We start from the raw sequence: 25,036 nt of genomic DNA, 5'->3' as shown, positions 1-25,036 counted from the left end.
GGGCCAATTTCAGAAACACAACGAAGAAAAGTCACTGTGTGTGGCAATAAATATATGAATACACATTCAGCTGCCGTGGAGTAGTAGCACCGTTTCGGATCCGTTGAGCATATCTTGACTGGGACGAAAGTCGGTGGCTTATTAGAGCACATTAAAGGTACCAGTAGACCTCAGAGGAGAATACAGCGGATCACGGATGCACTGAGGCTGTGACATCAAAACCTTACCTATTAATAAGGGAGCGTGGTCTGTCGCCGTGGGCCGCCGCAGCATCAGACCACCGATCTCACCATGAGTGTGCAAGATGCCGTCGACGCTTCAGAGCACTATGAGGTGCACAATACAGACGATATCCCGTCGCTCTGCACCATCATAATCGACACGAATCCGCGCGCATGGGCAGCCCTTGCCGACGTCCTCCCAATCTCCAAGGCGATAGCAAATGTACTCATCTTCGTCAACGCCCACCTGGCCTTCAGCAACTCCAACCAAGTTGCGCTCATAGCGGCACATACCAACCGAGCAGTTTGGCTCTACCCAGCAGCGCCGAAGCCGGCACAGTCACACTCGGGGGATGTCGACATGCAGGATGCTAGCAACGGCACCAAGTCCGCTTCAGACATCAAATCCTCCTCAGCGAACAAATACCCACAGTTTGCCCAAATCGAGAACTCCGTCCTCACCTCTCTCCGGGCGCTCATCGACGACACCACCGCCGCCGACCTCTCCGCGACGACACCCCAAATATCAGGCGCCCTCACCCTCGCCCTCGCCCATATCAACAAAACGGCGCTCTCCTTTACCGCCTCGGCCACCGCAGCCAACGCCACCGCGACTGGCGCCCCCAAGACAGCGGGCACGGCAGTCGGCGCAGCCCCCGTGGCAAGCACGTCCACAAGCGCCGGCGGCCTCGCGGGCCTCCACGCCCGCATCCTGATCATCTCGGTCAGCGACAGCTCGCCGGCGCAGTACATCCCCACCATGAACGCCGTCTTCGCTGCGGCGCACGCCCGCATCGCCATCGACACGCTCTCCCTGCGAGGCAGCGCCACCTTCCTCGAGCAGGCCAGCTTCATCACGCGGGGCACCTTCGTCCGCGCCGCAGAACCCCAGGGCCTGCTGCAGTACCTCATGTTCGGTTTTGGCAGCGGCAGCGCCCCGTCCAATCCGGCGGGCGGCGGCGGCGGCGGCGGCGCGGGCAAAACGAAGGAGCCCGCCGCCAAATCCCAAGCCGCAGCTAACACCGCCAACACCACCAACGGGCCAGTGTCAGGATCAGGATCAGGAGGAGGAGGAGGCAGACCCAAGACGGTGCAGCTCGGCGCGGGCGCGAACGTGGCCGACCTGCTGGTCACGCCGAGCGCCGACGCAGTCGATTTCCGCGCGGCCTGCTTCTGCCACCGCAACGTGGTCGACATCGGCTTCGTGTGCTCCGTCTGCCTGAGCATCTTCTGCGAGGTGCCCGAGGACGCGGAGTGTCTGACGTGCGGGACGAAGCTGGCGCTGGGGAGCTACGGGAAGAAACCTGTCGTGGTTGATGGCGCGGGGAGGAATGACCACCAGAGAAGGACCGGCGTGAATGGTCAGACTTGAAGAAGACCGGCGAGAAAGCTGTTGACGGAAGGCCCGAGTGGAGCGGAGAGGTGGGAGGGAAAGGAAGGTATAGAGTCATATGGGGCCAACATGCCAAGTTGGGTTTCTTTGGGGGCGGTCAAGATCAAGGCGTCCTGAGGGGTCTAAGTGGTATCGAAAATTGCCTGGGTAGGCGTGGCGTTCTGGAAAAGAATGACGATTGTATCTGCTTCCTACAGATGTGCCGTAGCTCGTCCCAACGCGTACATGGATGACATGGCCACATCAGAAGAGAAGTGTCCATTGATTCGACACTAGCGTTGACTCAAAAGACCAGTCGGCAATGCAGCATAGTCTTCCCGTCTCGAGCATGTTTCTTAGAAAAACTTGATGTACTTTCGGGACACTTACAAGCCGTGAGTGAAGAAATAATGCCTTCTATTCTATTGTAGCCCTCTAAACTGTTTCGATGTAGGAACGGATGGCCAGAGGAAAAGTATGTACCATGGTCTAAGTTCTCCAGGTTTTCAGACAGCAAGCCAGCAACAGTACCGTACACACTCAGGGTACCCTCATCTCCAAGTCATGTCTTTACCCACTCGGGAAGGGATATTCTCACCGCAGGCGAACTTTCCGCCCGCCTTGTGCCACCTGCCGGGTCCTACCAAGACGCGACATGACGCAGAGCGGCTCCCGTTCCGTTGAGGACATGGAAGCCAACGCAAACGAGTCCGTGTTGTGAGCAAAGTAGAAGTAGGCTCCGGTACGGTCCTTTTTGACAGCCATGACCCCGATGGCCCCAGCCGTGTGCTGGTTTCTGACCCCGGGATGGCCTAGAAAGTCGTCGACGATGAAGGATTCTAGGATGGCGTGTTCATCCTCCTCCTGAATGTCCCGTCCGCCGGGCCCACGGCGGCTCCCCTGAAAGAGGCGCTCGGCGCACTTCCCAGAGGCGGAGCACGTCGCTATGTGCTCGCCGGTGCCACTGGTGACCGCAGCCACGGAAGTGGCCAGGTCGTCATCAGGGTCCTCGGGCACAACGGCGGTACCGACACCTACCAGGGCGGCAGGTCCCGTGCGACCCCTGTGTTTCATTCCGATGCCTCCGGACGACGATCCAGCTGCGATATTTCCCTGCAAGTCGATTGCGATCGCGCCAACTGTGTCCGTCACCATGTCCTCGTCAGTTTCAGCCCCATAGGGATCGAAATCGTCCGCCATATCCACCTCTGCAGTGTCACTACTTCCCGGCCCATCGTGGCCAGAAGCAGACGGAGGCGGGGCCGTCATGAGATATGGCGATTCGGATCTCACGTTTGTGCACTCTACTGACTGCTTCGGTGTCGACGTGTGAGATGAGGCTGGAGCGGCTGCGACTGCGGGCGATCCGTGCTCGCCCAAAGCGGAGCCGCCAGAATCGGGCGAGTCAGGCTGGCCTTCGTTCCAGGTACCCATAAGGATGGCACTCGTGTGGTCTCGAAGTGCCGCGATGCCAGCCCGGTTTGCGACGTTTTCATAATCGCCCTTCCTCGGTGTCCTTTGCCCACTGGAGTAGTCACCGAAAAATGATTTGCGTGCCTTCCTTTGCGCCTCGGCCTTCTTCAACTCCTCGTTCCAGCGAAGATAGCGGCTCATTGCATTCTTTGAGACCAGGGACTCGTTTCGAGTGGTCTTGATTCCGTGCGCATCGGCGAATTCCCTCGCTCCTTGACCCACGAGGAGATTCGGCGGAACTCGCCCGAGGGACAACGGCTGGGTGCTCGTGTCCAGAACCTTTTTGGCGAGGGAGATGGGGTTTTTGACTCCTAATCGAGTGAGTGAGTCAAGTGGCCTTTCATGATCCATGCGAGGGAGGATCTGTGCATACCTGGGACAGCGCCACAGGCGCCGCTTCTACCCAAATGATCGACAATGGTTGCATCGCACTCGACCACGCCATCGATGTTCAGGTTGCTTCCAAACCCGGCGTTTGCGATTTCCTTGTCCTCCAGACATCTGATGGCTGCTTCAACAGCTTCAGTAGCGGTAGCTCCAGCCTTGAGGAAACTCATGCCTATGCGAGCAGCACTGATCGAGGCATGTCAGCTTATGTCTCCTCAGAGTTCGGCTTGGGAGAAATTACTCGGTGCAAGCCTTAAGATGTACTTTCTCGTTGGTGACACTATGATAGCCGGCACCTGCGTGAACGAAGATAGACGCAACCGGCCCCTTAGACCTCCGTCTTGGTACGCTGTCGACGGCACCATCCGTAGTCGCCATCGTGCCCATTATCCGGTTGAGACTCGCCTTGCTGGCAAGATGTGAGCGAGTCGTACAAGGTGTCGTTGCGATTTCTTGCTTGGGTCGGTACTCGGGTACAGAAGAAGGGTTGTAACGTAGGTTCGGTTGTTCGAGGAGCTTAGGTGGCTAGGGCAATAAGAGGTATGAATCGACTGCAGACGGTTGTCATCCGCGTGACTAAGGTGGCGCAACTGTTGTGCGGATTGCCTGTGGTGTGCGAGGCAAGCAAGGGATTGCCAACTGGGATGGTATAGTTCGCGGGCAGCCTGAGTTTGCAGAATAGGTAGTGGTAGTGTCTAAGACAGCCAGGTAGGTAATGAGGGATGGAGAGCAATTGATGAACCAAACAAACCCTGCAGAGCAGGATGCTTTTGGTAGGAACTGGGCAAATGCCTGAATGGTGGCAGTCCAAGCAAACTCAGGCTCAAACTAAATAAGATAATTCGATGCACTGAGGAGAGAGTTGAGCCTGAAGATCGGCTTCGGCGTGTGGCCTTGATGTGAAAACACAATTCCGCCTGACGTCTCGCGACTGTGTACTCAACATCGCAAAGGGTAAGAGTATCATCATAGATGGGGTCGTTCTTGCCGAAAAGCATTCAGTAACAGTGGGACCGCACACGGTCGAGAGACTTCATGTTCAATCTGGAAACTCCGCCTCTTTCCTTGAGGTCGGGTACCTATGATCATACCGTGGAGGTTAACATGAGCTTGTACTAGTGTTTCTGATAGCCCATCGGGAAGATGTGCGCCGCATTGTGCAATTTCAATCCTAGGAGCTCGAATACCGTCCACTGCCATCGAACCTGGCCGGCCGAGATCTTGTCCGCAGGTCGTCTTATAGGTATTCAAGGTGAAGGCAGTCGCGGCTCTGTCTCCCTCGAGTAAACTCGCTTCGAGCTCAGTCAGCTGCGGGTTCTTAACTAATTTGCGTAGCCGGAGATCTGGGCCGCCATAGCTGGCGGGGCACTCCTTTCTTGGCGCACAGCCGCATCGTGGATCCCACACTGGGCAGCAGCTCGGCGAGACGTAATCTTGGACCGCAACACTGCGTTGCCAGCCTGGAAGCTTCCTCTCCTTGAGCACCGTTTGCTGCATTTGCTGCGCAGGACGAAAAGGTGGAAGCTGCGCGCAGCAGCAACAATCTCAAACAATGGCCAACCAAACCCCGGCCGTTGTCATGGACAAGTACGTGCAACACACCGGTACTCCCCTTAAGCCCCGCTCTCCTGGAGACGAGGAGACGTCGCCGGCTTCGATCCACCATCACTGACCACACCCACGTAGCGGCACGGGATTCTCCAAGCTAGGTTTGTCTCTCCGTCCGGGAGCTCACCGCGATCTTTCGCCGTTGCGAGACTGACCCGCCCATTCTCCAGGTTTCGCCGGCAACGACTCGCCTTCCTTCGTCTTCCCGACAGCGATTGCGACCAAGGGGCCTGCAGGCGGCAGCGGTGGCTCGGGTTCCGGCCGCCCCGCCGTTGCGAACAAGCCGTCCTTCCTTACTGGCGGAGCTGGTCCAACAGGCCATCTATCGGCAAAGCGTGGGACGGAGGACCTCGATTTCTTCATCGGTGACGAGGCGATCAATGCTGCCTCCGGACCCGGTAAGTCGGGGTCTTCTAAGGGAGCTGTCGCCGGCTGACAGTATTAGGCTATGGACTACACTATCCGATCCGGCATGGGCAGATCGAGAACTGGGTTAGTTGAGCTGGGAAAGGCGGAGCTGGAACGGAACTGACACGCGGTTGGCAGGATCACATGGAGAGATTCTGGTCCAACTCTATCTTCAAATACCTCAGGGTCGAGCCCGAGGACCACTACTTCCTACTCACGGAGCCGGTCAGACTTCCCGCGGAGTATTCACAAGCGTATTCACTAACACAGTGCCCAGCCGCTGAACCCACCGGAAAATCGGGAAAACACAGCTGAGATCTTTTTCGAATCCTTTAACTGCGCCGGTCTCTACATTGCCGTCCAAGCCGTGCTGGCGCTCGCTGCCTCGTGGACATCATCCAAGGTCACCGACAGGTCTCTCACAGGCACGGTTATCGATTCCGGTGATGGTGTCACGCACGTCATCCCGGTGGCCGAGGGCTACGTTATCGGCTCGTCCATCAAGTCCATCCCCATCGCCGGCCGCGACATTACCTATTTTGTCCAGTCTCTCCTCCGAGACCGCGGCGAACCCGACTCGTCGCTCAAGACGGCGCAAGAGATCAAAGAGGAGTACTGCTACGTCTGCCCGGACATCGTCAACGAGTTCGGCAAATACGACCGTGACCGCAGCCGGTTTCTGAAGCACGTCGTGGCGCAACCGGGCGGTCGCCAGGTGACCGTCGACGTCGGCTACGAGCGCTTCCTCGCCCCCGAGATCTTCTTCAACCCCGAGATCTACTCGTCCGATTTCCTCACCCCGCTCCCCGTGGTCGTCGACGGCGTCATCCAGTCGTCCCCCATCGACGTCCGCCGCGGCCTCTACAAGAACATTGTGCTCTCGGGCGGCAGCACGCTCTACAAGGACTTTGGCCGCAGGTTACAGCGCGACATTAAGCAGCTCGTAGACGCCAGGATCCGCCAGAGCGAGCTGCGCAGCGGTGGAGCAAAGAGCGGAGGGCTGGAGGTGCAGGTTATCACGCACAAGCGGCAGCGGCACGGCCCCTGGTTTGGCGGGAGCTTGCTTGGCCAGACGCCCGAGTTCCGCTCGTACTGCCACACCAAGGCAGAGGTTTGTTTTGTCTTTGGTCTGGATGGGGGTAGTATTTTGACTGACGTGTCGATAGTACCAAGAATACGGCCCGGGCATCGTGCGGAGATTTGCCCTGCTGGGAGGGCCTGGGGGTTCTTAGGACGGCTCGGTGATGTCGTTGGAGAAAGGCAAGCGATCTTTTACGGGGAGAGAGCGCGGTAGAACTTCTGGGGGACGGCGCCCAAAACAGATAGGAATGTTGAACCGGCATGATGTGACACCTTTCTTCTGGCGACGGAGTGATGAGATGATGTTCGACGAAGGTCTGTTGTGATGGTTGGTGCATTGCCGGCTCCGTGTCGTCTGCCTTCGGATGCCAAGCCCGGAACCCCCGTCTCCATATCTCCGGGTCTCTGCGGGGTCGGCCGGCGCCGGGCCTATCGGGCAGACGGCCATCTGGCTAGTCCCTGCCCCAACTACGCCACCATGGCAGGGTCTCTGGATGTTCGAGATCGATCCATTGTGCATACATAAGGCCGGCTTGAGCCGCTGTCTTACCCCGCGTTTTACCCCAGATCCGTAAACTAGTCCCGCCTCGCGGCGGGGGCTATGCATGGGACATTTCATCGGCGGGACTTCCCACATCGGCATTCATCACATCTCGAGTTTCCTAGAGGAAGAGGACGGAAGTGGTCCGGATCTCCCCAGGTCACCTCAACCCCAGGTTATGTGGGTCGAGACTTGAGTTGGTGATCCTCCCGTCGACGTTAGACCTCGGGATCCAATGTCACCTCGTTCTCCCCCCCACCCCCACCAGCTGGAGATGTACACTAGCACACAGTAGCATCACTCCTTCGCTCAGACGGAATCTTCTTCGAGCTGAAGCATGCTGCTTGATTGGGTGTCCGTTCTGCTAAGTTGTTTGTTTGTTTGCTGGCTTACTTCCGAGCCAATAGGTGTCCTTATTAGTACTGCTGTTCTATCTACACGGCGAGTAAGCCTGTACTATTCCACATACATACCTGTAACACCTGCACACATACACAGTAGTACCTATCTGTAAGTGGCTTGAGTGCTGAGACATGTCCGGGGGAGCGGATAATCTGCGGGGAACCCTGCTAGAACTCACAGTAGGGATGCTCTGGAGCCCTACTGTTGCAGACCATCCGCCTCGCATCCGACACTCTCTGCAGGTCAGTGATGGGGGTACAGTAGGTTGTTGTCAGACTGACGTAACTCCGTTTCGGTTGCACATGAGGACGTCACGGAGCTGGCTCGGAAGTTGAAGGTAGCAGTAAAAACCGCGGCAACCCTCAGTGGATGCGAGATAGGCCCGAAAGAGTGGATTGGTTCGAATGATCTTCTTGGGAAGATTTCGGGCGGTGAGTTGTCGACAACACGAGCATGTCCTGATCCGGATCCGAAGTTTGAAAGGCTTTTCTGGTGTTGTAACCTGAGACAGCTGTTTTGTGGCGCGGGATGTTGATGTTGCACCGAGTCACCGACCTGAGGCGCCGAATGCGGACCTATCTTTGCACTACCTGGTACACCTACAGGGCTGTTAGCGCCATCGCTTGGTTCCGCTGCTCCGGCGATGCCCGCGCGGGATCTGCTTCCCAAAACATCAGAATCAGACCACTTGCTAGCACGGGAGGAAATGTCGACTCTCCAACAAAGCTCGCATTCATGTCGCAAATCAGGCAGGACGGCCAAGCCTGCTTCCAGCGTCTTGGGGGCTAGAAAGGGCCCGTGCGGAACACTTTTAGCAGGTCATGGGAGCTTGGGATGCTCAAACCCATACGTGGCTAGCAGCATCCATTCGGGCTCGCGGAGACAATGCATTGGGAAAAGAGGCCCGGTATATGGGGTTCTATCTGCTATTCTGGAGATGACTCTGCATCCAACTCCCCTAGTGTGATGCAGGAGGCTGTGAGTGGCAGGCGCGATCGAAGCTACAGACAGGGAGTGCAGCTCCTCGCAGCTGTCGTCCGGATCACGCGGTTCCAGATTCGAGGATTGCTCGCCTGGCTGCACCGATCTCCTGTCTGGCCGGGCGATGAACCGACTGACATCTTCCCACCCGTGGACCTAACCAATGCCTGCAGATCTGGCTTAGTGTACGGGTCTTGTCACCTTCCCCGCTCGTCTCGTGTTTCTTGCTTCCTATTGAACGAAACCTGCCGTTTCCAATCGCTCGTTCGCATCATGATGAGTGCTGTAGCACTGAGCCGTGGCGATGGGGGTTGAGTATAAAGGGGGTGCGCAGGCCGCGCATGCATGACGGTATCTCTCGTCCCTCCAGACTACTTGATCCACACAACACTACAACTCTGATATCATCAACATCATCACCTCTTGATCGTCTCTTCTCACTATCCTCTCAACACCACATCTCTCAGACCCCAACTTCACAATGACTGGCTTCGATATCCCAAGCGAGCAATGGGCACAGGTGGTTGAGAAGTCGGGCGGCCGTAAGCTTACCACCTCCCTCGAACCAAAGACGAGAATTAGTCCACCCTAACAGGAATGCTGCAGCCGTCGTCTACAAGAAGATCCCCGTCCAGAAGCCCGGGCCGGATGAGGTGCTTGTCAACGTCAAGTACTCGGGCGTCTGCCACACAGATCTGCACGCCATGATGGGCGACTGGCCGCTGGCGACCAAGCTGCCGCTCGTCGGCGGGCACGAGGGCGCCGGCGTGGTGGTGGCCAAGGGCGAGCTGGTGACGGACATCGAGGTCGGCGACTACGCCGGCATCAAGTGGCTCAACGGCAGCTGCCTGGCCTGCTCCTTCTGCATGCAGGCCGACGAGCCGCTGTGCCCGCACGCGCTGCTGTCCGGCTACACGGTCGACGGCAGCTTCCAGCAGTACGCCATCGCCAAGGCCGCCCACGTGGCGCGCATCCCCAAGGACGTCGACCTCGAGGCCGTGGCGCCCGTGCTCTGCGCCGGCATCACCGTCTACAAGGGCCTGAAGGAGTCCGGCGCGCGCCCGGGCCAGTGGGTCGCCATCGTCGGCGCGGGCGGCGGCCTGGGCAGCATGGCGATCCAGTACGCGAAGGCCATGGGCATGCACGTGATCGGCATCGACGGCGGCGAGGAGAAGCGCCAGAGCTGCAAGACACTCGGCGCGGCCGCCTACGTCGACTTCATGACCAGCAAGGACCTGGTGAGCGAGGTGAAGGCGGCGACGCCCGACGGGCTGGGCCCGCACGCCGTGCTGCTGCTGGCCGTGTCGGAGAAGCCGTTCCAGCAGGCCACCGAGTACGTGCGCAGCCGCGGCTCCGTCATCTGCATCGGGCTCCCCGCCAAGGCCTTCCTCAAGGCGCCCGTCTTCGACACCGTCATCCGCATGATCTCCATCAAGGGCAGCTACGTCGGCAACCGCCAGGACACGCAGGAGGCGCTCGACTTCTTCCAGCGTGGGCTCGTCAAGGTGCCGTTCAAGACGGTCGGCTTGAGCGAGCTGCAGAACGTGTACGACTTGATGAAGGCGGGCAAGATCGTGGGGCGGTACGTTGTTGATACCAGCCGATAAACCAGAGAACACAGAGAGGCGGGGGTGGATGGACGTAAGAAATAGGGGCGTTGTTGCAACGGGACAGGGTGGCGGGCGGTATTGGGTGATCACGACTTTCGACCTGCCGGAGGGGGTGGATGTTGGTATGCAGGCTTGTAAATGAAAAGCAGAATCCATGAATGAAAATGATCGATCGTATCTCGCTCTTTACTAGTACCGAAGTGGAATTGCTCGCTTAGCCAATGCTACTGCTAATGCTGCCTCTGTCTATGGACGTAGCGTTAACTGTAACATCATCAACCCGGATTTCTCCCCAAACTCAGGCTCACCATGACTTCAACTTCGCCATTAGATGCTATAACCCCCACTATTGACCTGCCTCGTCTCCCCGACCGCATCAAACCGCCCGTCCCACAGCCTCATCACGCCCTGCACAGCACTGGTGCCCGGCGCCATCCACTCCACCTCATGACCCTTCCCGGTCAAGCTTTCCGCCGTGCTGTTGTCGAACCCGTCCTCGAGCATGAGCATGTCCGGCAGAAGCTGGTGGTGCAGTCTGGGCTCGGCAATGGCATCGTGCATCGACATGTTGCCCGTGAGTATGTGCCACGCTACTTGGGTGGTGGCGCTGATGATGCGCGACCCGCCGGCTGCGCCGGTTGCGAAGAAGAGGGAGCAGTTGACGGCAAATTCGGCGATGATCGGGGTTATGGAGGAGAGTGGCCGCTTGCCGGCGGCAATGTAGTTGGACGGCGAAGGGGCGAAGCCGAAGGCGTTGCGCCGGCCGGGTTGGGAGAAGTCGTCCATCTCGTTGTTCCTGTTGGAAGAAGGGTTTGAAGTCAGTGGAATGTCGCGGCGAGGCACCCCAGGCACGAACTTAACTTACAGGATGATGCCCGTGTCAGGGGTCATGATCTGCGCACCGAAGAGGAGATTGATCGTGGTCGTGGACGTGACGGTCAAGCCAGAGGCGTCCGCGCTGACGATGTGGGAAGTGCCGTGGCTCTCGGGGTTGTACAGGGACAAGGGGTCGTAGGCTTCAACCGCTTGGGTTTGGTTGTCCAAGATGCGGTGACGAATGTCCTGGGCCGTGTCGTTGCTTAGCAGCCACCCCTCAATATCGGTGACGTTCTGGACAAACGCCGGGTCGCCAAACTCTAGACGCGCCCCATAGGCGAACTTCATGGCCTCGACGAAACGGTGGGTGGTCAGGTTGGTGTCGATGAGATCCTGTACGGGATACTCCTCCATTGTCTTGAGAATGCTGAACATGACAGCTCCACTGCTCGGCGCGTCGGTTGTGAACAACCTGTAGTCGCCGTAGGTGATGTTCAGCGGTGGCTTCACATCGACTGTGTAGTTCTTCAGGTCCTCAAGCGTCATGGTTCCGTTTGTCTTTTGGATGAGGTCGATCATGGATTTCGCTATCAGCAGTCCATTAGCGTCCCCCAAGTTATGCAGGACTATAACGAGGAACAAGCGAGCCTACCGATACCCCCTTTGTAGAACACATCAACTCCTTCGTTGGCGATCTTCTCAAGAGAACTTCAAGACGTGAGCGAATGCCAGCCCAGTTTGAGTAGCTCACTCACTCTGCATAGCGCTTTCTCGTGATTGTATCCCCGAGTTGGACCAGCGTGCCTAGACGACTGTGTGAGTAACGGAGACAGTACATGCCGGAATCCGCCAGCTCATCAGAACACTGACCGTTGGGAGCAAAGTCCTCCGCCCATGTGGGATCGTCCACAAGAAAGGTATTATTATCGGCACTGGCAGCCTCCATATACCGGACCAGGTCCTCGTTGACTTGAAACATCTCGTGAGCGACAAGGTACGCCGTTGATGCTGTTCGGATGGTGCTTACCCCGGAAGCCATCTCGGGCAACGCGTACAGCAGGCATGACTAGCGTCTTCCATGGCAATATCTAGAGGGAGAGTTGGTCAACTAGTACCTGGTACCTCACTCCAAGTCGTTCCATAATTACTTACACCGTATTTCCGATGTAGATACTCCAACCCCCTGAGCTCACCAGGAACACCAACAGCCAAGCCGCCGAATACACTGGCGTTGGGATTGTGCTCGTACATGTCCCTGAACGCTGCGGCAGGGGCGGTCTCCCTGTAGTCGATGGCCTCGTACACGCCATTCTTGTCACGGACGAGCATGAAGCCTCCTCCGCCAATGCCGGAGTGGTACATGCCGATGACGCCCACGCATAGTGTTGTTGCCACCATAGCATCAGCGGCCGTTCCCTGTCGCGGTCAGCGTGACACTAAAAACAAAAAAGAGAAAGAAAAAGAAGAGAAAAGAAAAGAAAGATAATAGACCACAAGACGGCTCTCACCCCTAGTGCAATGGTGTCTATCCCGATTTTGGAACATATGGAGCTTTCGCTGGAAACAGCGCCCCTGCTGCCGCCGGAGCTGGAGGCATTGATGAAGACCCCTTGACCGATGATGGGGAATGCCGAGCCCGGAGTGAGCTGGAGGAGCAGCGGGAGCGAGCAGGACAACAGCGATGGATGGCCTACTCTGACGATCAGTTTCTGCGGTACACTACCTACTGTAAGGAGGCTTTTTTGGGAAGTAGGACGCTTACGCATGATAACAGAGCTACTAGTAGTGAGGCAAGCTCATTGAGCTGTTAGGTTCCTGTCGGTTATGAAAGAGAAGAGACTACCAGGTAATGCTCAGGAAATAGTAAAACAAGCAAAGTAGCAAGACACCAGAGGATCAAACAGGTATCGAGAGGAAGAGTCAGGATCGACCCGACTGGATGCTGACAAAAGGACAAATGCAGCAATGGACCAGTACAGCACAGGAATTGAGATAGGCTGCGATAAGAGAGTTGGAAGTTGGAACCTGTCGTTGGCGGTGAAGTCATACGGTTATAACCCTAACCCTCTACGCTTTAGCCGTGTCTTTGCCTCGTTGAGGAAGGTGCTCTGAAGTGCGAAGCCTGATGACAACATCAGTTCGACCTCTGATCATCCGCCCGTTCCGAGTCTCCGATTGGCGAGCACAACATCGGAAGCTTGAAGAATTACTAACACTACTAATAGTATTGAGTATTGACATCCACCGCACGGTTCAGAAGCCAGTCAACTTACTATCACTGGGTGATTCTCTCAGGGGCCTTGGTTCGGTCAAGGACGAGAGCTCTGTCAAACATCAAAAGTTGCTCACTCATCACGGTTTCATAGTTGCTTTGCCCTCATAGCGGGTGATCCGCAGTTGATCTCCCAGATCATCGAGCCGACTCGGCACAGATGCGATCTTCCCGCGCCGGATCGCCAGCATTAAATGAAAGAGCAAGAGGAGTTTGGTAGAAGAAGACGAGAGAAACATGCGCAATGCACTAACTACTGTGGCATACCTCCAAACCCCGTAGGCAGATCGTAGGGTACGCTTGAGGCACGGCAGCAATATCAAGTACAGTAGTGTAGTCTGCACGAGCAAATGATGAGCAGATCATCACAGGGCTGAGTTCGATTCTAGACATTCGAAGCATCGGGATCTAGAAGTCGATTCCTCAGCGATGTTTCTTCATGGATGCTCATCAGTGCTGCATCCAGATTCCGGACGGGGGAGATCGAGGGTTTGGGGTTTCGCATTGACGAAACGGCACTGCCGCCGTGGCTTGTGGGTCCGTCAGGAGCAGGCCAATCGCAGCCGGCGCCGACCACAAGGGTGTTCACTCCGGAGGTGGATCGCGTTCTGAAACTCTCCCCTTTTTCACCTCACCCCTGACAAATTTCCGTCCCCAGGGTTTCCCATACAATGGGCTTTCTCTCTGGAATGTGGAAAGCCGGAATGCCACGAAATCGGACAAAATCCGGGTAACAAATGTGTTCATCGATGACGGCCGAAGAGCCCATTCAAGCAACCTTACATCCGGTTCATCGTCGAACTTCATACACACTGATACCAAGGCTTAGGCTAGGACACCGTTTACATATACCTAACCTCAAGTCGATAGGCACTGGTTCAGTTGAGATCCCCCACTCACAATCGAAACAAAACGAGACATCTTGGCTGTTGTGCATCAAGACACAGCCGAGCAAGATCGTTACCAGATTCCTCGGGTGATCATTCGTCTCGGATCAGCCGGGTTCCCGGTTGACCAGGACGAAAATCTCTCCGGCGTTCCGTGAACCACAGGTCTTGATCTGGGAAGACTTGCGGACCACGAAGTGATCTCTCATGCATGCCACATGGATTCTCCAGCTACGGATACCTATGACGGTACCGTCAAAGGCTCTGTGCGATCATTCTCGCCGTGGAGAATCTCTGGCGTTGAGCTCCCAGTCCGGTCTCCTTGATCTTGCCCTACCTCAACGGCGCAGGACTGTCTGTTACCCGATACGTGAGCTGCCGGGCCCGCGATTGGCTGAATACGCCGTTGTCTCAGGTCCACCGTGCCTGCGTCTGCCCCTGCACACGCAGTCGTGTCATTCCGGGCACAAGTCCTGGATTTCCCAGAGCCTTCCCGTTGTTCTGCGAGCCCGACAACATGGCCACGCCATTCGACAGGGCTTGCAGGATCTGTCTTGTACGTGTAGTGTATTGTAATGGACTATTCTTGTGGGGAGCCCCTTGATTAATAAGGGCAAGCCACGACTGTACGTCAGTGATGCTATGGGCCGATGGGAATGCCCAGCGGCTAGGCCCATGCTCCCTCATTCTCCGACGGCGCTGAGGGCCCCTGGCGTGCCAGGGGTTCCCGGAGATGTCGTGGAATTTTGTGGATGCAACGGAGATGGAATGCTACACTCATAAAGGTCGACGGATGGAGTCTCGCGTCTGTTTCGTCTCTTCTTCTTCTTCCTGACTTTTCTTCAACTTCATCTTGGCATCTGTGCTGTCCATCTCTCTTTTATCAGTCAAGCACCACTCCTTTTGCTTGCCTGCCCAGCAACAATTCGCTTCTCGTTGTATCTACGTTCTTTTTCCACGCGAGCAACTGTGTTAGTTCGCTGCTTGCGGAGTTGACTCTCGCTCTTTTCGCTCTCGAATCACTCATTTTGCCTGGCGCACTTTGACAGCAAGCCATCTCCAAGAGCAGCTCAAGAACAAGACTCTTACAGCAGCAAAGATGAAATCCGCCACTGTCGCCCTCGGGCTCTTCGCGGCCCTCACTTCCGCGTACTCACATCCTCGGTACATGCGGTTCAGGCGTGACAACACAACAGCGCCAGCCCTCAGCTCGGCCGAGTCAGCAGAGGCCGTCTCCTCCACCACCGTTCTCTTGTCAACCGGTGTCTCTACCAGTGCCTCTACCGGTGCCTCTACCGGCGTCGTCACCAGTGCCGCCCCCTTCCCGGCCAACGGCACCGTTGGTGGCGTTACCACCATGACTGTGTCTACTACGTCGGTGCGCACCATCACATCCTGCGCTCCCGAGGTCATCGACTGCCCCGCGAGGACCGAGGACATCACCAAGCTGCCTTCCGAGGCTCTCTCGACCGTCCTCGTCACCGACACCGTCGTGCTGACCACCGTCGTCTGCCCGGTCACTGCTGCCCCGTCGATCTCGTCCAGCGTTCTGGATGATGCCTCCAAGGGCGTCATTACCGGCAGCACTCTTAGCCCCTCGGGCCCGGCGGCCACGGGCTCGGCCCAGGTCAGCCTCTCGACTGCCACTCAGACCAAGGTTGGCTCCGTGACCATCACCAAGGTCGTTACCACCACCCTCGGCGGCGGCAACGGCAACGGTGGTGGCAAGGTCGTCACCACCACCATCAAGTCGACCGTCGAGACGCCCATTGTCGAGACTGTCACCCACACCCAGGTCCTCTCGCCCCCCGCGGGCTCGGCCCCTGCTGCCTCGGTTCCCGCCTCGTCCGCCGTCTCGTCCGTTGACGCCGATGGACAGGGTGAGCCCACCACGACCACGACTGTTACTTCGACTTCGACTGGCACGCGCACGGTTACCATTGGGGGCTCTGTGACCACCACCGTCCCTGCCTCTGGCTCTGGCTCTGGCTCTGGCTCTGGCAATGGCTCCGGCTCCGGCAACGGTTCTGGCAGCGGCAGCGGCAGCGGCAGCGGCAGCGGTACCGGCAGTGGTACCGGCAGTGGCTCTGGCAGCGGCAACGGCAACGGTGCCTGTGACTGCGCCGCCAGCGTCGTGACCGTGACCGAGACGATCCCGGCCTCAACCGTCTACGTGACCGTCACAGGCGAGAGCGCCGCCCCCTCTCCCACCGCCAAGGGCGGGGACAAGACCACCGCCACCGCTGATGCCGCGGCTACCACCACCACCAGTGCCGCCTCTGCCGGTGGCAACAACAACGGCGGCAGCAGCGGTAGCGGCGGCAGCAGCGGCGACGAGGAGGAGGACGCTGAGTGCTCCACCGACGAGGTCGTGACTGTCACCTCGACCTCCGCCGCTTCCGACCCTACCCCGACCGGCACCAACGGCGCCGCGGACGGCGCCGATGACGAGGAGTGCCCCACGGACGAGGTCGTCACCGTCACTGCCTCCCAGACTTCTGCCTCGGCCACCGCCGCTCCGTCGGCTGGGTTCCCGGGGCTGCCTAACAACGGCACCGCTGGCATCGTTCCTGCGAAGCGGTGGCACCATTAAGCGGGCTTGGGGGGGCGCGCAGTAGATGATAGATGGGGGGGGAGTGGGGGGAGTGTAGTTTGTTTTTAGGAAATGGAACGTCGATTTTCTAAAGCAGAATGGCCCAACTGCCAACTTCAAGTCATGTCCTGTCATGTCCTGTCTGACAGTCGCTATTGGTATCGCCGATGGAGAAGCATCGAGGCGCGCCGCCACCCGGAGCCAGCCTGGGCTGACAGGCAGTTGAGAATTGTCCCTGAGCCGGGGAAGAGGTGGGGATGATAAAAGGGGAAGCCCAGTGGGGAGGGTGCATGGTTCTCTAAAGTAGGCTATTTTTTTGTTGTTGTGGTGTGCGTCTTCGTTTCTTTGTAGAGCTTTTTGAGAGGTTAGTAGGAAAATGCGCCAGCATTTTCCGCTTTGCACATAGGATAGGCAACCTGTGTATGATACGATGACACGAGGTATTGTACCTTGAACCTGTGCCTGCTTATTTACCCTAGTGTGTGAGCTTGGTCCGGTTTGGTTTGCGCAACATGTTAACTCAATGTCTTAGACACTGCTATGGCATCTCTGCTTCCAACTCTCCGTTGAACTTGGTTGTCTCGTCCTGTATAACTAACTCTCCATTCAGATCTATGAAGTAGGTAGGTAGTTATGCCAGCTGGACGCAACTCGGTTTCACGCTTTGAATCTGAGATCGGTTGTCTCAATAGAACTCTACCCACATCCAGTGGACAGGTAGATCTAAAACCGCTAATGATGCTAATTCTTCGCGAGTGCGCTTGCTATATATAATAAACCTTGCCTAGAATCTCAGTGCCAGCTACCGCCTCACACCTATGATGGTACACGACCGGCTGTCTAGATCAGTGATGATACACTGAAAGGTAGCCGCTAATAACTCTTCCTCGTGTCCCTGGTAAATGGCCAAAATACTGACAGCCCCTGGCACACCCAACTTCCTCATATACGCATACTTCATCAGATATATACTAGTACTGTAATCCCCCGTCGTCCGACTCGGGATCAATAAGTTCTTCCCATCTCCAAAGGTTAATCGAGAGACCGGACATCCCTCCACCCCTAGGCTTTACTGACAACTACGCAGAGCTCAACTCAGCAATCCGGCGCTCAATCTCCGGCACCGCCCTCAGCAGCACCTCGAGATCCTCCTTCTCCTCCTCCAGCTTCAGCCTCTTCTCAGCATCCAGCCGCGTAAACACATAGTGGCCCTGCCCATCGAACTGCAGGATGTGGGTATGGTACTTCCACAGACTGCGGCGATGGCTGACCGTCATGAGCGTGATGCCCAGCTCCTTGGCGGTGTCGTACATGACCTTCTCGGTGTCGAGCGTGACGCTGCTGGTGCACTCGTCCAGGATGGCGTAGTGCGGGCGGTGGTAGAACAGGCGGGCCATGGCGACGCGCTGCTGCAGGCCGCCCGAGAGCACGTCGCGCCACTCGGCCTCGGCGTCCCAGCCCTCCGGGTAGAGCTCGACGAGGTGCTCGAGCTGCAGGATGCGCAGGATATCGAGCAGGTCGTCGTCCGTCACGCGCTTGGCGTGCATCGCCGACCGCCCGTCCGGGTAGATGATCTGCTGCCGGAGGGTGCCGCGCGAGAGGTACGGCCGCTGCGGGATGTAGAAGATCTCGCTGAAGGACGGCTTGTGCACGGTGCCGCCGTAGACGGGCCAGAGGCCGCCGAGGATGCGGAAGAGGGACGACTTGCCGCAGCCGTTGGGCCCGACGACCAGGAGGTGGTCGCCCTGCGAGAGGGAGAAGGAGAGCGCGGGAACGAGCACGTCGCCGTTGGGGGAGATGATGGGCACGTCGACGAAGCGGATGTCTTTACTTTCGATTACGTTGCCGCGCCCCCTGAGCACGTTGGCGTTTGTTTCGGTGCCCGAGCTCGAGACGAGCTTCTTCTCGAAGTGCCCCGCCTGGATGTCGTCCATGACTTCGAGGAGGGAGGAGACGCGCGACGTGTAGCCGGCGAGCTCCATGATCTCTTTGTATGAGAACATGATGCGGCCAAAGGCGTCCGACGCGGAGAGCAGCAGTCTGCGGTTGGCGACGAAGCTTTCCGTGCGGTCGCCCATGCTCATGGCAACGCGCCCCGGCAGCTTGACGAAGACGGGGATACTGCAGAGCAGCAGGCCCAGCGCGCCCCAGAAGTACTTGACGACGAAGTCCTCCATGAAGCCGTGGTAGAAGCGCATCCGCAGGATGTGGTTGATGTGTTTGATTAGGGTGAAATAGCCTTTGTCGAGCGTGTCTTTCTCCGCCTCGTGGCCGGCATAGAGGGCGACTTCCTCGCTGTGGTCGATTAACCTGGAATGCTGGAAGCGGAACTCGCCCTCCAACCTCGTTTCGTCGGCCACGTACTTGCCGAACGGCGGCGTCAAGGCTCGCATGACGTGTGCTGAGAGCTGGACGAGGAGCCCCATGAACACGACGCCTTCCCCGCCAACGCTCCTTGACAGCGAGATTGTGTAAATCGTCTAATTTTGATGGGTTAGCCAGCGCGCAAGGAAGGAAATGGTAGTCAGAGGGAAAGCATACCATATCCAGGATAGGCTTCGCCAGGTTGCTGAACAACTCGGCCAAGCTGTTCGAGAACCTGGCCACATCCACGGCAATCAGCTGGTCCGGGTTCTTTATTCGGTCGTCCAATGCCGAGATGCCGTAGAAGGTCAAGTTGGACAGGTATTGGTTGTGGATGTACTCGGTCAGCCGTGTGCGGTATCTCAACGCGAGTTCAGCCTGGTGATATGAGAGCATCGAATTGGTGAAGGTCGCCGGGACCGCAATCAGCATCCACCACACGATGCGCATCAAGAACTCGCGCCCGTTCCCCTTGATCAGCGCCTTGACGATGGCGCCGTCCATGGCGGCCACCTTCAGACTGATCAGGGTCCGCATGACCAGGAAGAAGCTGTGAGTGATGAGGAGCCGCATCTCCTTGGTCCGCCACCCTGGAACGAGGATCCGCAGCAGGCGCATCAGCTGGCGGAAGAACTCGCGGTTGAGCTCGACCCTCTTCTTCTTCACCTCCACCTCATCCTCCTCGGCTGCCGATGTGCTGCCGACCTTGGCTGCTTTCTTTGCCTCCTCGCGGGCGGCGACGGCTTTCTGTTCGGCGATGGAGTGCCGTATGCGCTGGACGAGCGCCACCAGCAGAGTAATGGACACGGCGCGCGAGATCTTGGTGCGATTGCGCAGGTACATGGTCGTCAGCTGCGAGACGATGCCGCGGATGGTGCGAGCGCGCGCGACGGCGCTGCTGCCCAGGGCAACCGGCTTCGATTGTGTTGGCGCCATTGCGGGCAGGAGCAGGCGAGGCCGAGAAGGCGGTTCACGGACGCGAGGCGGCGGTCATCGAGGGGAGTGCGACAGGAAGACCGAGGGATGTCACGGACAATAGGAGCGGAACGGAGCGGAATGGAGCGTCCCGAGAAGGGGTTGGCGACTGGTGGAGCTGCTGTCGTCGTGCGCAACGCAACGTTCACTCGACCTGGCAATTGTCGTGTGCGCGGTTCGGTATCGGCTCGTACCAGAATAGCTGATCACTCGCTCAAGAACACAGTCTCGGATTAGCTAGACTAGATGTTCAGCTGTTACTGCTGTTGCTGTTGGTGGTTTGTGTAGGTCTGGGTCTATGGATTTCCTCGGCCCTCTGCGTCACTCGCTTGCTGGAATGGGAACAGGTTCGGAGGAAGCCAAGCAGCTGCTGCTTGGAAACAATCAGCATGTGATTGTTCCCCAGATTCGCTGTCAGTGGCGGGCAGGTGTCAATCCCCAGTCGACCCACAAATCGGATTGATGCATATGCCGGGGAAAGTGCTCCACCCACAGTTCAGGGGGGATTCCGGGTCCGCCGCTCCGGCAACCAGAGCACCCGCCGGCAACCGGGACCCCGGAGTCGGAATCACTTACACAGGCCGGCTTCCAGCGTTCTTGGATTCTTGGGTGGGCTGTTAGGTTGTTGTTGTTCCTAATTACAGGTAATTCAGAATGACATTCATTTTGAGAACCCGTATCTGGACAGCCCTCCTTCTTCTCTTCACCCGCGCGCTCGCCAACACAGAAAAGACCATCTTCCTCGGCCCGGAAGCGGCCACGATCCCGCTCGCGCACGCAAAACCCCTTTCCGAACTCGGCCTGGACACGCTCACACCAGCCAACGGGACGCTACGAACACAGCTTGCCGCCCTATTCCCTTCGCCCGAATATCCGCACGGGACAGCAACATGGCTCATCCTCGACAAGCTCACGCCACACCAGCGCTATGAGGTGCGAGTCTGCTGGCCGGCCACAGTAAGTACTAGTAACAAATATATATATATATATATATATATACACGCCACAAACGAATCAAAAAAGCCTTTCTAATAAAACCCTCCCCCCAGCAACCAACCGCGTTCTCTCTCACCACCTTCCCCCTCCCGGCAGTCTGGAACTCACCCGAGCTGCTGGCCTCTCTGCGAGCCTACTCCATGTCCCGACAGCAGCTATCTGAGTTGTCAGCAAACCATGGCGATGATGATGTTGTTGATGACAATGAAAATCCCGCATCCAGCAGCAGCGAGCGCGAAGGGGAAGCGTCCTCCATCCTGCTCCTCCGCATCCTCGCCGCAGCCGATTACTTCACGACCGACGCGGCACTGATGACCAGCGTGCCGCCGGTCGACGTGGACATCATCCTGGACCCGTTCCTCTTCAACGTGCTGCCGCGCTCACTGGCCGGCACGGCGTGTTACATCGTTGCCGTGGCTGCAGTAGCCTATCTCGTGGCCCGGAGGGTATCGTCCTGGATAGGGGAGCTGGCTGTTAGTGCGAGCTCACAGCAGGAGAGTGTGAAGAAGAGGCAGTAGTAGCAGTAGCTGAGCTGATGGAGACTCTTTGTGGAAAAGGAAGAAATGTAGGAGGTGGTTTCGCTCATCACGGATGCTGCTAAGTCTATAGTACTATGTAAATGAAACTACAAGCCACGGAGAGACACACCCATTATCGAAATCTAACACGCTTCTCGCTCGACAAGAACATACTCGGCCAACAATGTACTAACAAAGAAAGGAACTCTTCCGAGATGAACTATCGCCACAGCGTGCGCTTGAAACAAGTTCTGACCCCCCCCACCCCCCCTTTCCGCAGGGGGCTAGTCTTGCGTTTGAAGCTCCCAAGTCGTCGACTGCAGCAGCATCGGGTCGATCAATGACAGCTAATCCAACTGGCCGGCCAGCCCCTGCTGCTGCTGCGCTTTCTCCTGCCTCTGGGGCAGGGTCCGCCTGTACCGTTCCTTGCACTCTCGCCTATGTCGCTCCGTCCGTCTCTTCCTCGCTTTCTCGGACTCACGCAGCACACAGTCCCACTGTACCCAATCCCCACGCATCGCCCGCTGCTCTGCCGTATCTGACTCTCTCCGCTCGTTCTCCAGCCGGGCCTGGTCTGCTTCGATCTTCGCCCGCGACCGCGGGGTCAGCGACAGCGGTCTGGGCGATGCCCCTGGCCCAGCAAGCCTCCGCTCCTTCTCGAGCCGCGCTCGCTCCGCCTTGACCCACCTTGCACACCCGTTCAGCGATTGCTCCCTCGAAGAGCCCAACCCCGCCAGGCCCTGCATCATCCGCACCACCTGCTCGCGCCCGCGTCTTTCCCGCCTTCGCTGTACCATCGCATCCATCGCCCGATACTGCTCCGCCCTTACCGTCAACAGCCACAGCATCTCATACTCCCGCTGCGCAAGAGCCCGGAGACGCTCCGGAATTTTCCTCCTCCTCTCCCACTGCGCCACCCACAACTGCTTCGCAGAGAACACGGCGTGCCATTGCAGCCCGATCGACTGCTGCACCTAGCCCGGGCACGCCGCCACCGCGTCCGCGAAGGCGGCAAGCGTCGGCATCGCGCCCGTTCCTTGCGGGGCGCGGTCCTCCTAGTGGTACTGCGGCCCGCCTCCGTACGTCTGCTGGTGAGGCGGCTGCTGGTGGCCGCCGCCGGCGTATTGCGGTTGGGCCGGGTAGGGGGAGTGCCCGCTAGGAGTGTGCTGCGCGGAATGTTGCGACGCGTACGACGCTGCCGCACCGCCGTACTGCGGTTGACCATACTGAGGTTGGCCGTAGGGGGCGGCAGCCGGTGGGGGCGGCCCGTAGTTTGCTTGTGGCCCGGCGTGTTGCGGTGCGCCCCCGGGATGCGACGCATACGACGGTGGGCCGTAGCCCTGCGGCGGGCCGCCTGGTGGCGGAGGCGGGTAGGTCTGCGCATGAGGCGGCTGTTGACTCCCGGCATGCTGGTTACCGGGGGTGCCGTAGGAAGGGGTGTATGGCTGGCCTGGAGTCGAGTGGCCATACGACGTGTTGGGGCTCTGGTGCTGCGAATGAGCCGGGGTCGAGTAAGAGGGCGTGCTGCCCTGGTAGGAAGACGGGGTGGTAGCCGAGTGCGACGAGTGCGAGAGCGCTTGGTAAGAGGCCGGTGGGGGCGGCGCGCTATAGCTACCAGTTTGTCCGCTATTAGAGTAGCCGAACTGCTGGCCCTATCCCACTGTTAGCGTGGTTGAGACGTAATAAGAGATATGCGCTGCTTGAACCTACCGAGCCGTGAGGCTTGTTCCCAAACATGCTGGCAACTCCCCCAACGAGTCCGCCCAGGCCGCCAGCGCCGGCATGTCCCGATGACTGGCCACCATGGTAGTTGGATTGCTGGGTCGACGGCTTGCTTCCGGAGTGGAACAGATTGGAAGCCAACTGCGATGCGAGCTTCCCTCCCAGGCCGCCGCTACTACTGTGGCCCGCGCCGTGTCCGCCGCCATGCCCTCCGGACAGAAGCCCACTGGCTACGTGCCCAACCAGGCCACCGACACCGCCGCCGTGTGATCCGCTACCGTGTGGTTTACCACCGAGGCTGCCGAGCGTGCTTCCGAGCAAGGACTGCAGGGAAGGGATGTTAGCCCAAAAAAGAACCATAACACTCCACAGCGCAACGCAGCACGTTTACTGCAATGCAATCGTTACCTACCCCAAGCCCTCGATCGGTAGTCCCATCGCCACCACCAACACCCCTGGTCCCGTCCGCCGTCGACCCGTCCTCTCTCGGATGGACAGGCTCGAGTCTGCCGTCGGGATACCGCGCCGTCTGGCTGCCGTCCGGATGTACGATGATCTCGGCGCCACTGTCAACTCGCCCCGGAACTCCGTAGGGGTGATCAGACTTCGGGCCGGGCGTGTCAGAAGCCCCGCCCACGGGCGCGGCCTCGGTGGGCGTCTCCCACTGCGACGCGCCCGTCGACAGCTGCACAAAGTAATACTTCTTGGAGGCTGCGTCCCACTGCGCGATCCAGCCTGCAGGCAGAGGTGGAGGCGCGAAGGTCGGCCCCTCGCCGCCGGGAGATGCGGGGCCTGCCATGAGTGACTGCTCTCTTCGAGGGTGTTGCGGTAGGATTATGAGGGTGGTTGATTGATGGGTTGGCTGGCTTTGCGGAGTCTAAGAGGTCCTAGCGAAAAGCTTTGCGGTCCTAACCGCTTCGCTCTGTGTCGCGCTGCCTCGATAGGTGTATAGATGTGGTAGGTTGAGGTTGGCGAGCGTAGGTACTAGTAGCGGACCAAGGAGGAGGAGCTGAGCGGGCGGGAAGGGGAATTTTGGAGGGGGCGGGGCAGTCCCGGCGCTTCTCGAGGAGGCCGAGGCGGGTTCGACTAAGCAATGCTTGATAGCCCTCGAGAAAGACACAGGGGCATGAACTTGAAGAAAATGAAGACTGCGACGGGACAGGTACACTATGTGCTACTAGTAGTACAGATTGCCCAACTACTAGCAAAGTCAACCACAGAGAGGTAAACCGGACAGAGGTAAACCGGACGGGAGGGAGCCAACGGCTCCGCCATCCCATCCATGATCCCAACTGGAAATTGCTTCTCATTAGGCCAGTTCTTCGCCTCCCGGCTTTGTTACTTAGCAGCACCTCGGCACGCAAAGACAACCCAACAAGGCCAAAGTCCAAACCCATCGTCGCCATGGCCGATAATACGACCTCTGGCCAAGAACCCTTCTTTTACTCTATCGCGCTAGACCAGCTGGGCGCTGCCAGTGACTCCGCCAGACGACAAACGCTTCTCGACACAGCCACCACTGGTTGCTCACCCGCTGAAGAAGAAACTAACGTTCCAATAGCCTTCACCTCGCAAGTGCCCAATCTTGCAGTCACCCGATCGGGCCACGGGTGTCAGTTCAGCCACACCAGCGAGAGAGGTGCGTACGTATCCGTACCTGACAGAGACATAGGTAGTCTATTGATTGGTTGTTGAGGGGTTTGTTGGAAGCCGGTTTGTTTGACTCTGAACCAAATACAGACACTTAGGCATTGGTTGGGTGCCGTTGGGAGGCAACCAATTCAGTCACCGCCGGAACTTCCAGGTGAAC

The 25,036-nt window shown here is 58.2% G+C and overlaps 10 protein-coding genes across 10 annotated transcripts; 5 read left to right on the top strand and 5 right to left on the bottom strand.

Annotated features, from left to right (window-relative positions):
* The first annotated feature begins 130 nt into the window (after positions 1–130).
* On the top strand, positions 131–1,655 carry B0T15DRAFT_240065 (transcription factor Tfb4-domain-containing protein). The gene is made up of 2 exons (XM_062863059.1): positions 131–157; positions 239–1,655. Exon 2 carries the CDS (start codon positions 292–294, stop codon positions 1,591–1,593), a length of 1,302 nt encoding a protein of 433 aa, XP_062720171.1. The 5' UTR covers positions 131–157; positions 239–291; the 3' UTR covers positions 1,594–1,655.
* A 532-nt stretch (positions 1,656–2,187) lies between these two features.
* Positions 2,188–3,623, bottom strand: B0T15DRAFT_512545 (nucleophile aminohydrolase; the record flags this gene model as incomplete). Its single annotated transcript, XM_062867990.1, has 2 exons — positions 2,188–3,377; positions 3,440–3,623. 2 exons carry the CDS (start codon positions 3,621–3,623, stop codon positions 2,188–2,190), a joined length of 1,374 nt encoding a protein of 457 aa, XP_062720170.1.
* A 1,200-nt stretch (positions 3,624–4,823) lies between these two features.
* B0T15DRAFT_536379 (actin family) lies at positions 4,824–6,836 on the top strand. Its single transcript, XM_062869545.1, has 7 exons — positions 4,824–5,040; positions 5,140–5,162; positions 5,232–5,459; positions 5,507–5,553; positions 5,608–5,694; positions 5,747–6,580; positions 6,636–6,836. The coding sequence occupies exons 1-7, from the start codon at positions 5,006–5,008 to the stop codon at positions 6,699–6,701; spliced, it is 1,320 nt and encodes a 439-aa protein (XP_062720169.1). The 5' UTR covers positions 4,824–5,005; the 3' UTR covers positions 6,702–6,836.
* A 2,118-nt stretch (positions 6,837–8,954) lies between these two features.
* Positions 8,955–10,080, top strand: B0T15DRAFT_398858 (dehydrogenase-like protein; the record flags this gene model as incomplete). Its single annotated transcript, XM_062864976.1, has 2 exons — positions 8,955–9,015; positions 9,080–10,080. 2 exons carry the CDS (start codon positions 8,955–8,957, stop codon positions 10,078–10,080), a joined length of 1,062 nt encoding a protein of 353 aa, XP_062720168.1.
* Positions 10,081–10,315: 235 nt separating this feature from the next.
* B0T15DRAFT_239822 (gamma-glutamyltranspeptidase) lies at positions 10,316–12,929 on the bottom strand. Its single transcript, XM_062863056.1, has 9 exons — positions 12,662–12,929; positions 12,408–12,589; positions 12,052–12,315; positions 11,927–11,987; positions 11,770–11,868; positions 11,655–11,703; positions 11,552–11,607; positions 10,949–11,486; positions 10,316–10,879 (listed from the first exon to the last, which is right to left on the bottom strand). Exons 1-9 carry the CDS (start codon positions 12,663–12,665, stop codon positions 10,411–10,413), a joined length of 1,722 nt encoding a protein of 573 aa, XP_062720167.1. The 5' UTR covers positions 12,666–12,929; the 3' UTR covers positions 10,316–10,410.
* Positions 12,930–14,951: 2,022 nt separating this feature from the next.
* Positions 14,952–16,711, top strand: B0T15DRAFT_239588 (uncharacterized protein). Its single transcript, XM_062863052.1, has one exon. The coding sequence runs from the start codon at positions 15,158–15,160 to the stop codon at positions 16,649–16,651; it is 1,494 nt and encodes a 497-aa protein (XP_062720166.1). The 5' UTR covers positions 14,952–15,157; the 3' UTR covers positions 16,652–16,711.
* A 547-nt stretch (positions 16,712–17,258) lies between these two features.
* On the bottom strand, positions 17,259–20,196 carry B0T15DRAFT_239573 (ABC transporter transmembrane region 2-domain-containing protein). The gene is made up of 2 exons (XM_062863051.1): positions 19,193–20,196; positions 17,259–19,131 (listed from the first exon to the last, which is right to left on the bottom strand). The coding sequence occupies exons 1-2, from the start codon at positions 19,949–19,951 to the stop codon at positions 17,731–17,733; spliced, it is 2,160 nt and encodes a 719-aa protein (XP_062720165.1). The 5' UTR covers positions 19,952–20,196; the 3' UTR covers positions 17,259–17,730.
* A 303-nt stretch (positions 20,197–20,499) lies between these two features.
* Positions 20,500–21,674, top strand: B0T15DRAFT_239598 (uncharacterized protein). Its single transcript, XM_062863053.1, has 2 exons — positions 20,500–20,947; positions 21,040–21,674. The coding sequence occupies exons 1-2, from the start codon at positions 20,645–20,647 to the stop codon at positions 21,502–21,504; spliced, it is 768 nt and encodes a 255-aa protein (XP_062720164.1). The 5' UTR covers positions 20,500–20,644; the 3' UTR covers positions 21,505–21,674.
* Positions 21,434–22,529, bottom strand: B0T15DRAFT_558048 (uncharacterized protein; the record flags this gene model as incomplete). Its single annotated transcript, XM_062870460.1, has 2 exons — positions 21,434–22,427; positions 22,500–22,529. The coding sequence occupies 2 exons, from the start codon at positions 22,527–22,529 to the stop codon at positions 21,852–21,854; spliced, it is 606 nt and encodes a 201-aa protein (XP_062720163.1). The 3' UTR covers positions 21,434–21,851.
* Positions 22,456–24,327, bottom strand: B0T15DRAFT_239611 (uncharacterized protein). Its single transcript, XM_062863055.1, has 3 exons — positions 23,639–24,327; positions 23,215–23,550; positions 22,456–23,156 (listed from the first exon to the last, which is right to left on the bottom strand). Exons 1-3 carry the CDS (start codon positions 24,023–24,025, stop codon positions 22,560–22,562), a joined length of 1,320 nt encoding a protein of 439 aa, XP_062720162.1. The 5' UTR covers positions 24,026–24,327; the 3' UTR covers positions 22,456–22,559.
* Positions 24,328–25,036: the final 709 nt, after the last annotated feature.

The sequence above is a fragment of the Chaetomium strumarium genome (genome assembly GCF_033439665.1).
Source record: "Chaetomium strumarium strain CBS 333.67 chromosome Unknown B0T15scaffold_5, whole genome shotgun sequence".
Lineage (NCBI taxonomy): Eukaryota > Fungi > Ascomycota > Sordariomycetes > Sordariales > Chaetomiaceae > Chaetomium > Chaetomium strumarium.
Note: the sequence above shows the minus strand (reverse complement) of the source record. Positions and strands in the feature narration are given on the sequence as shown.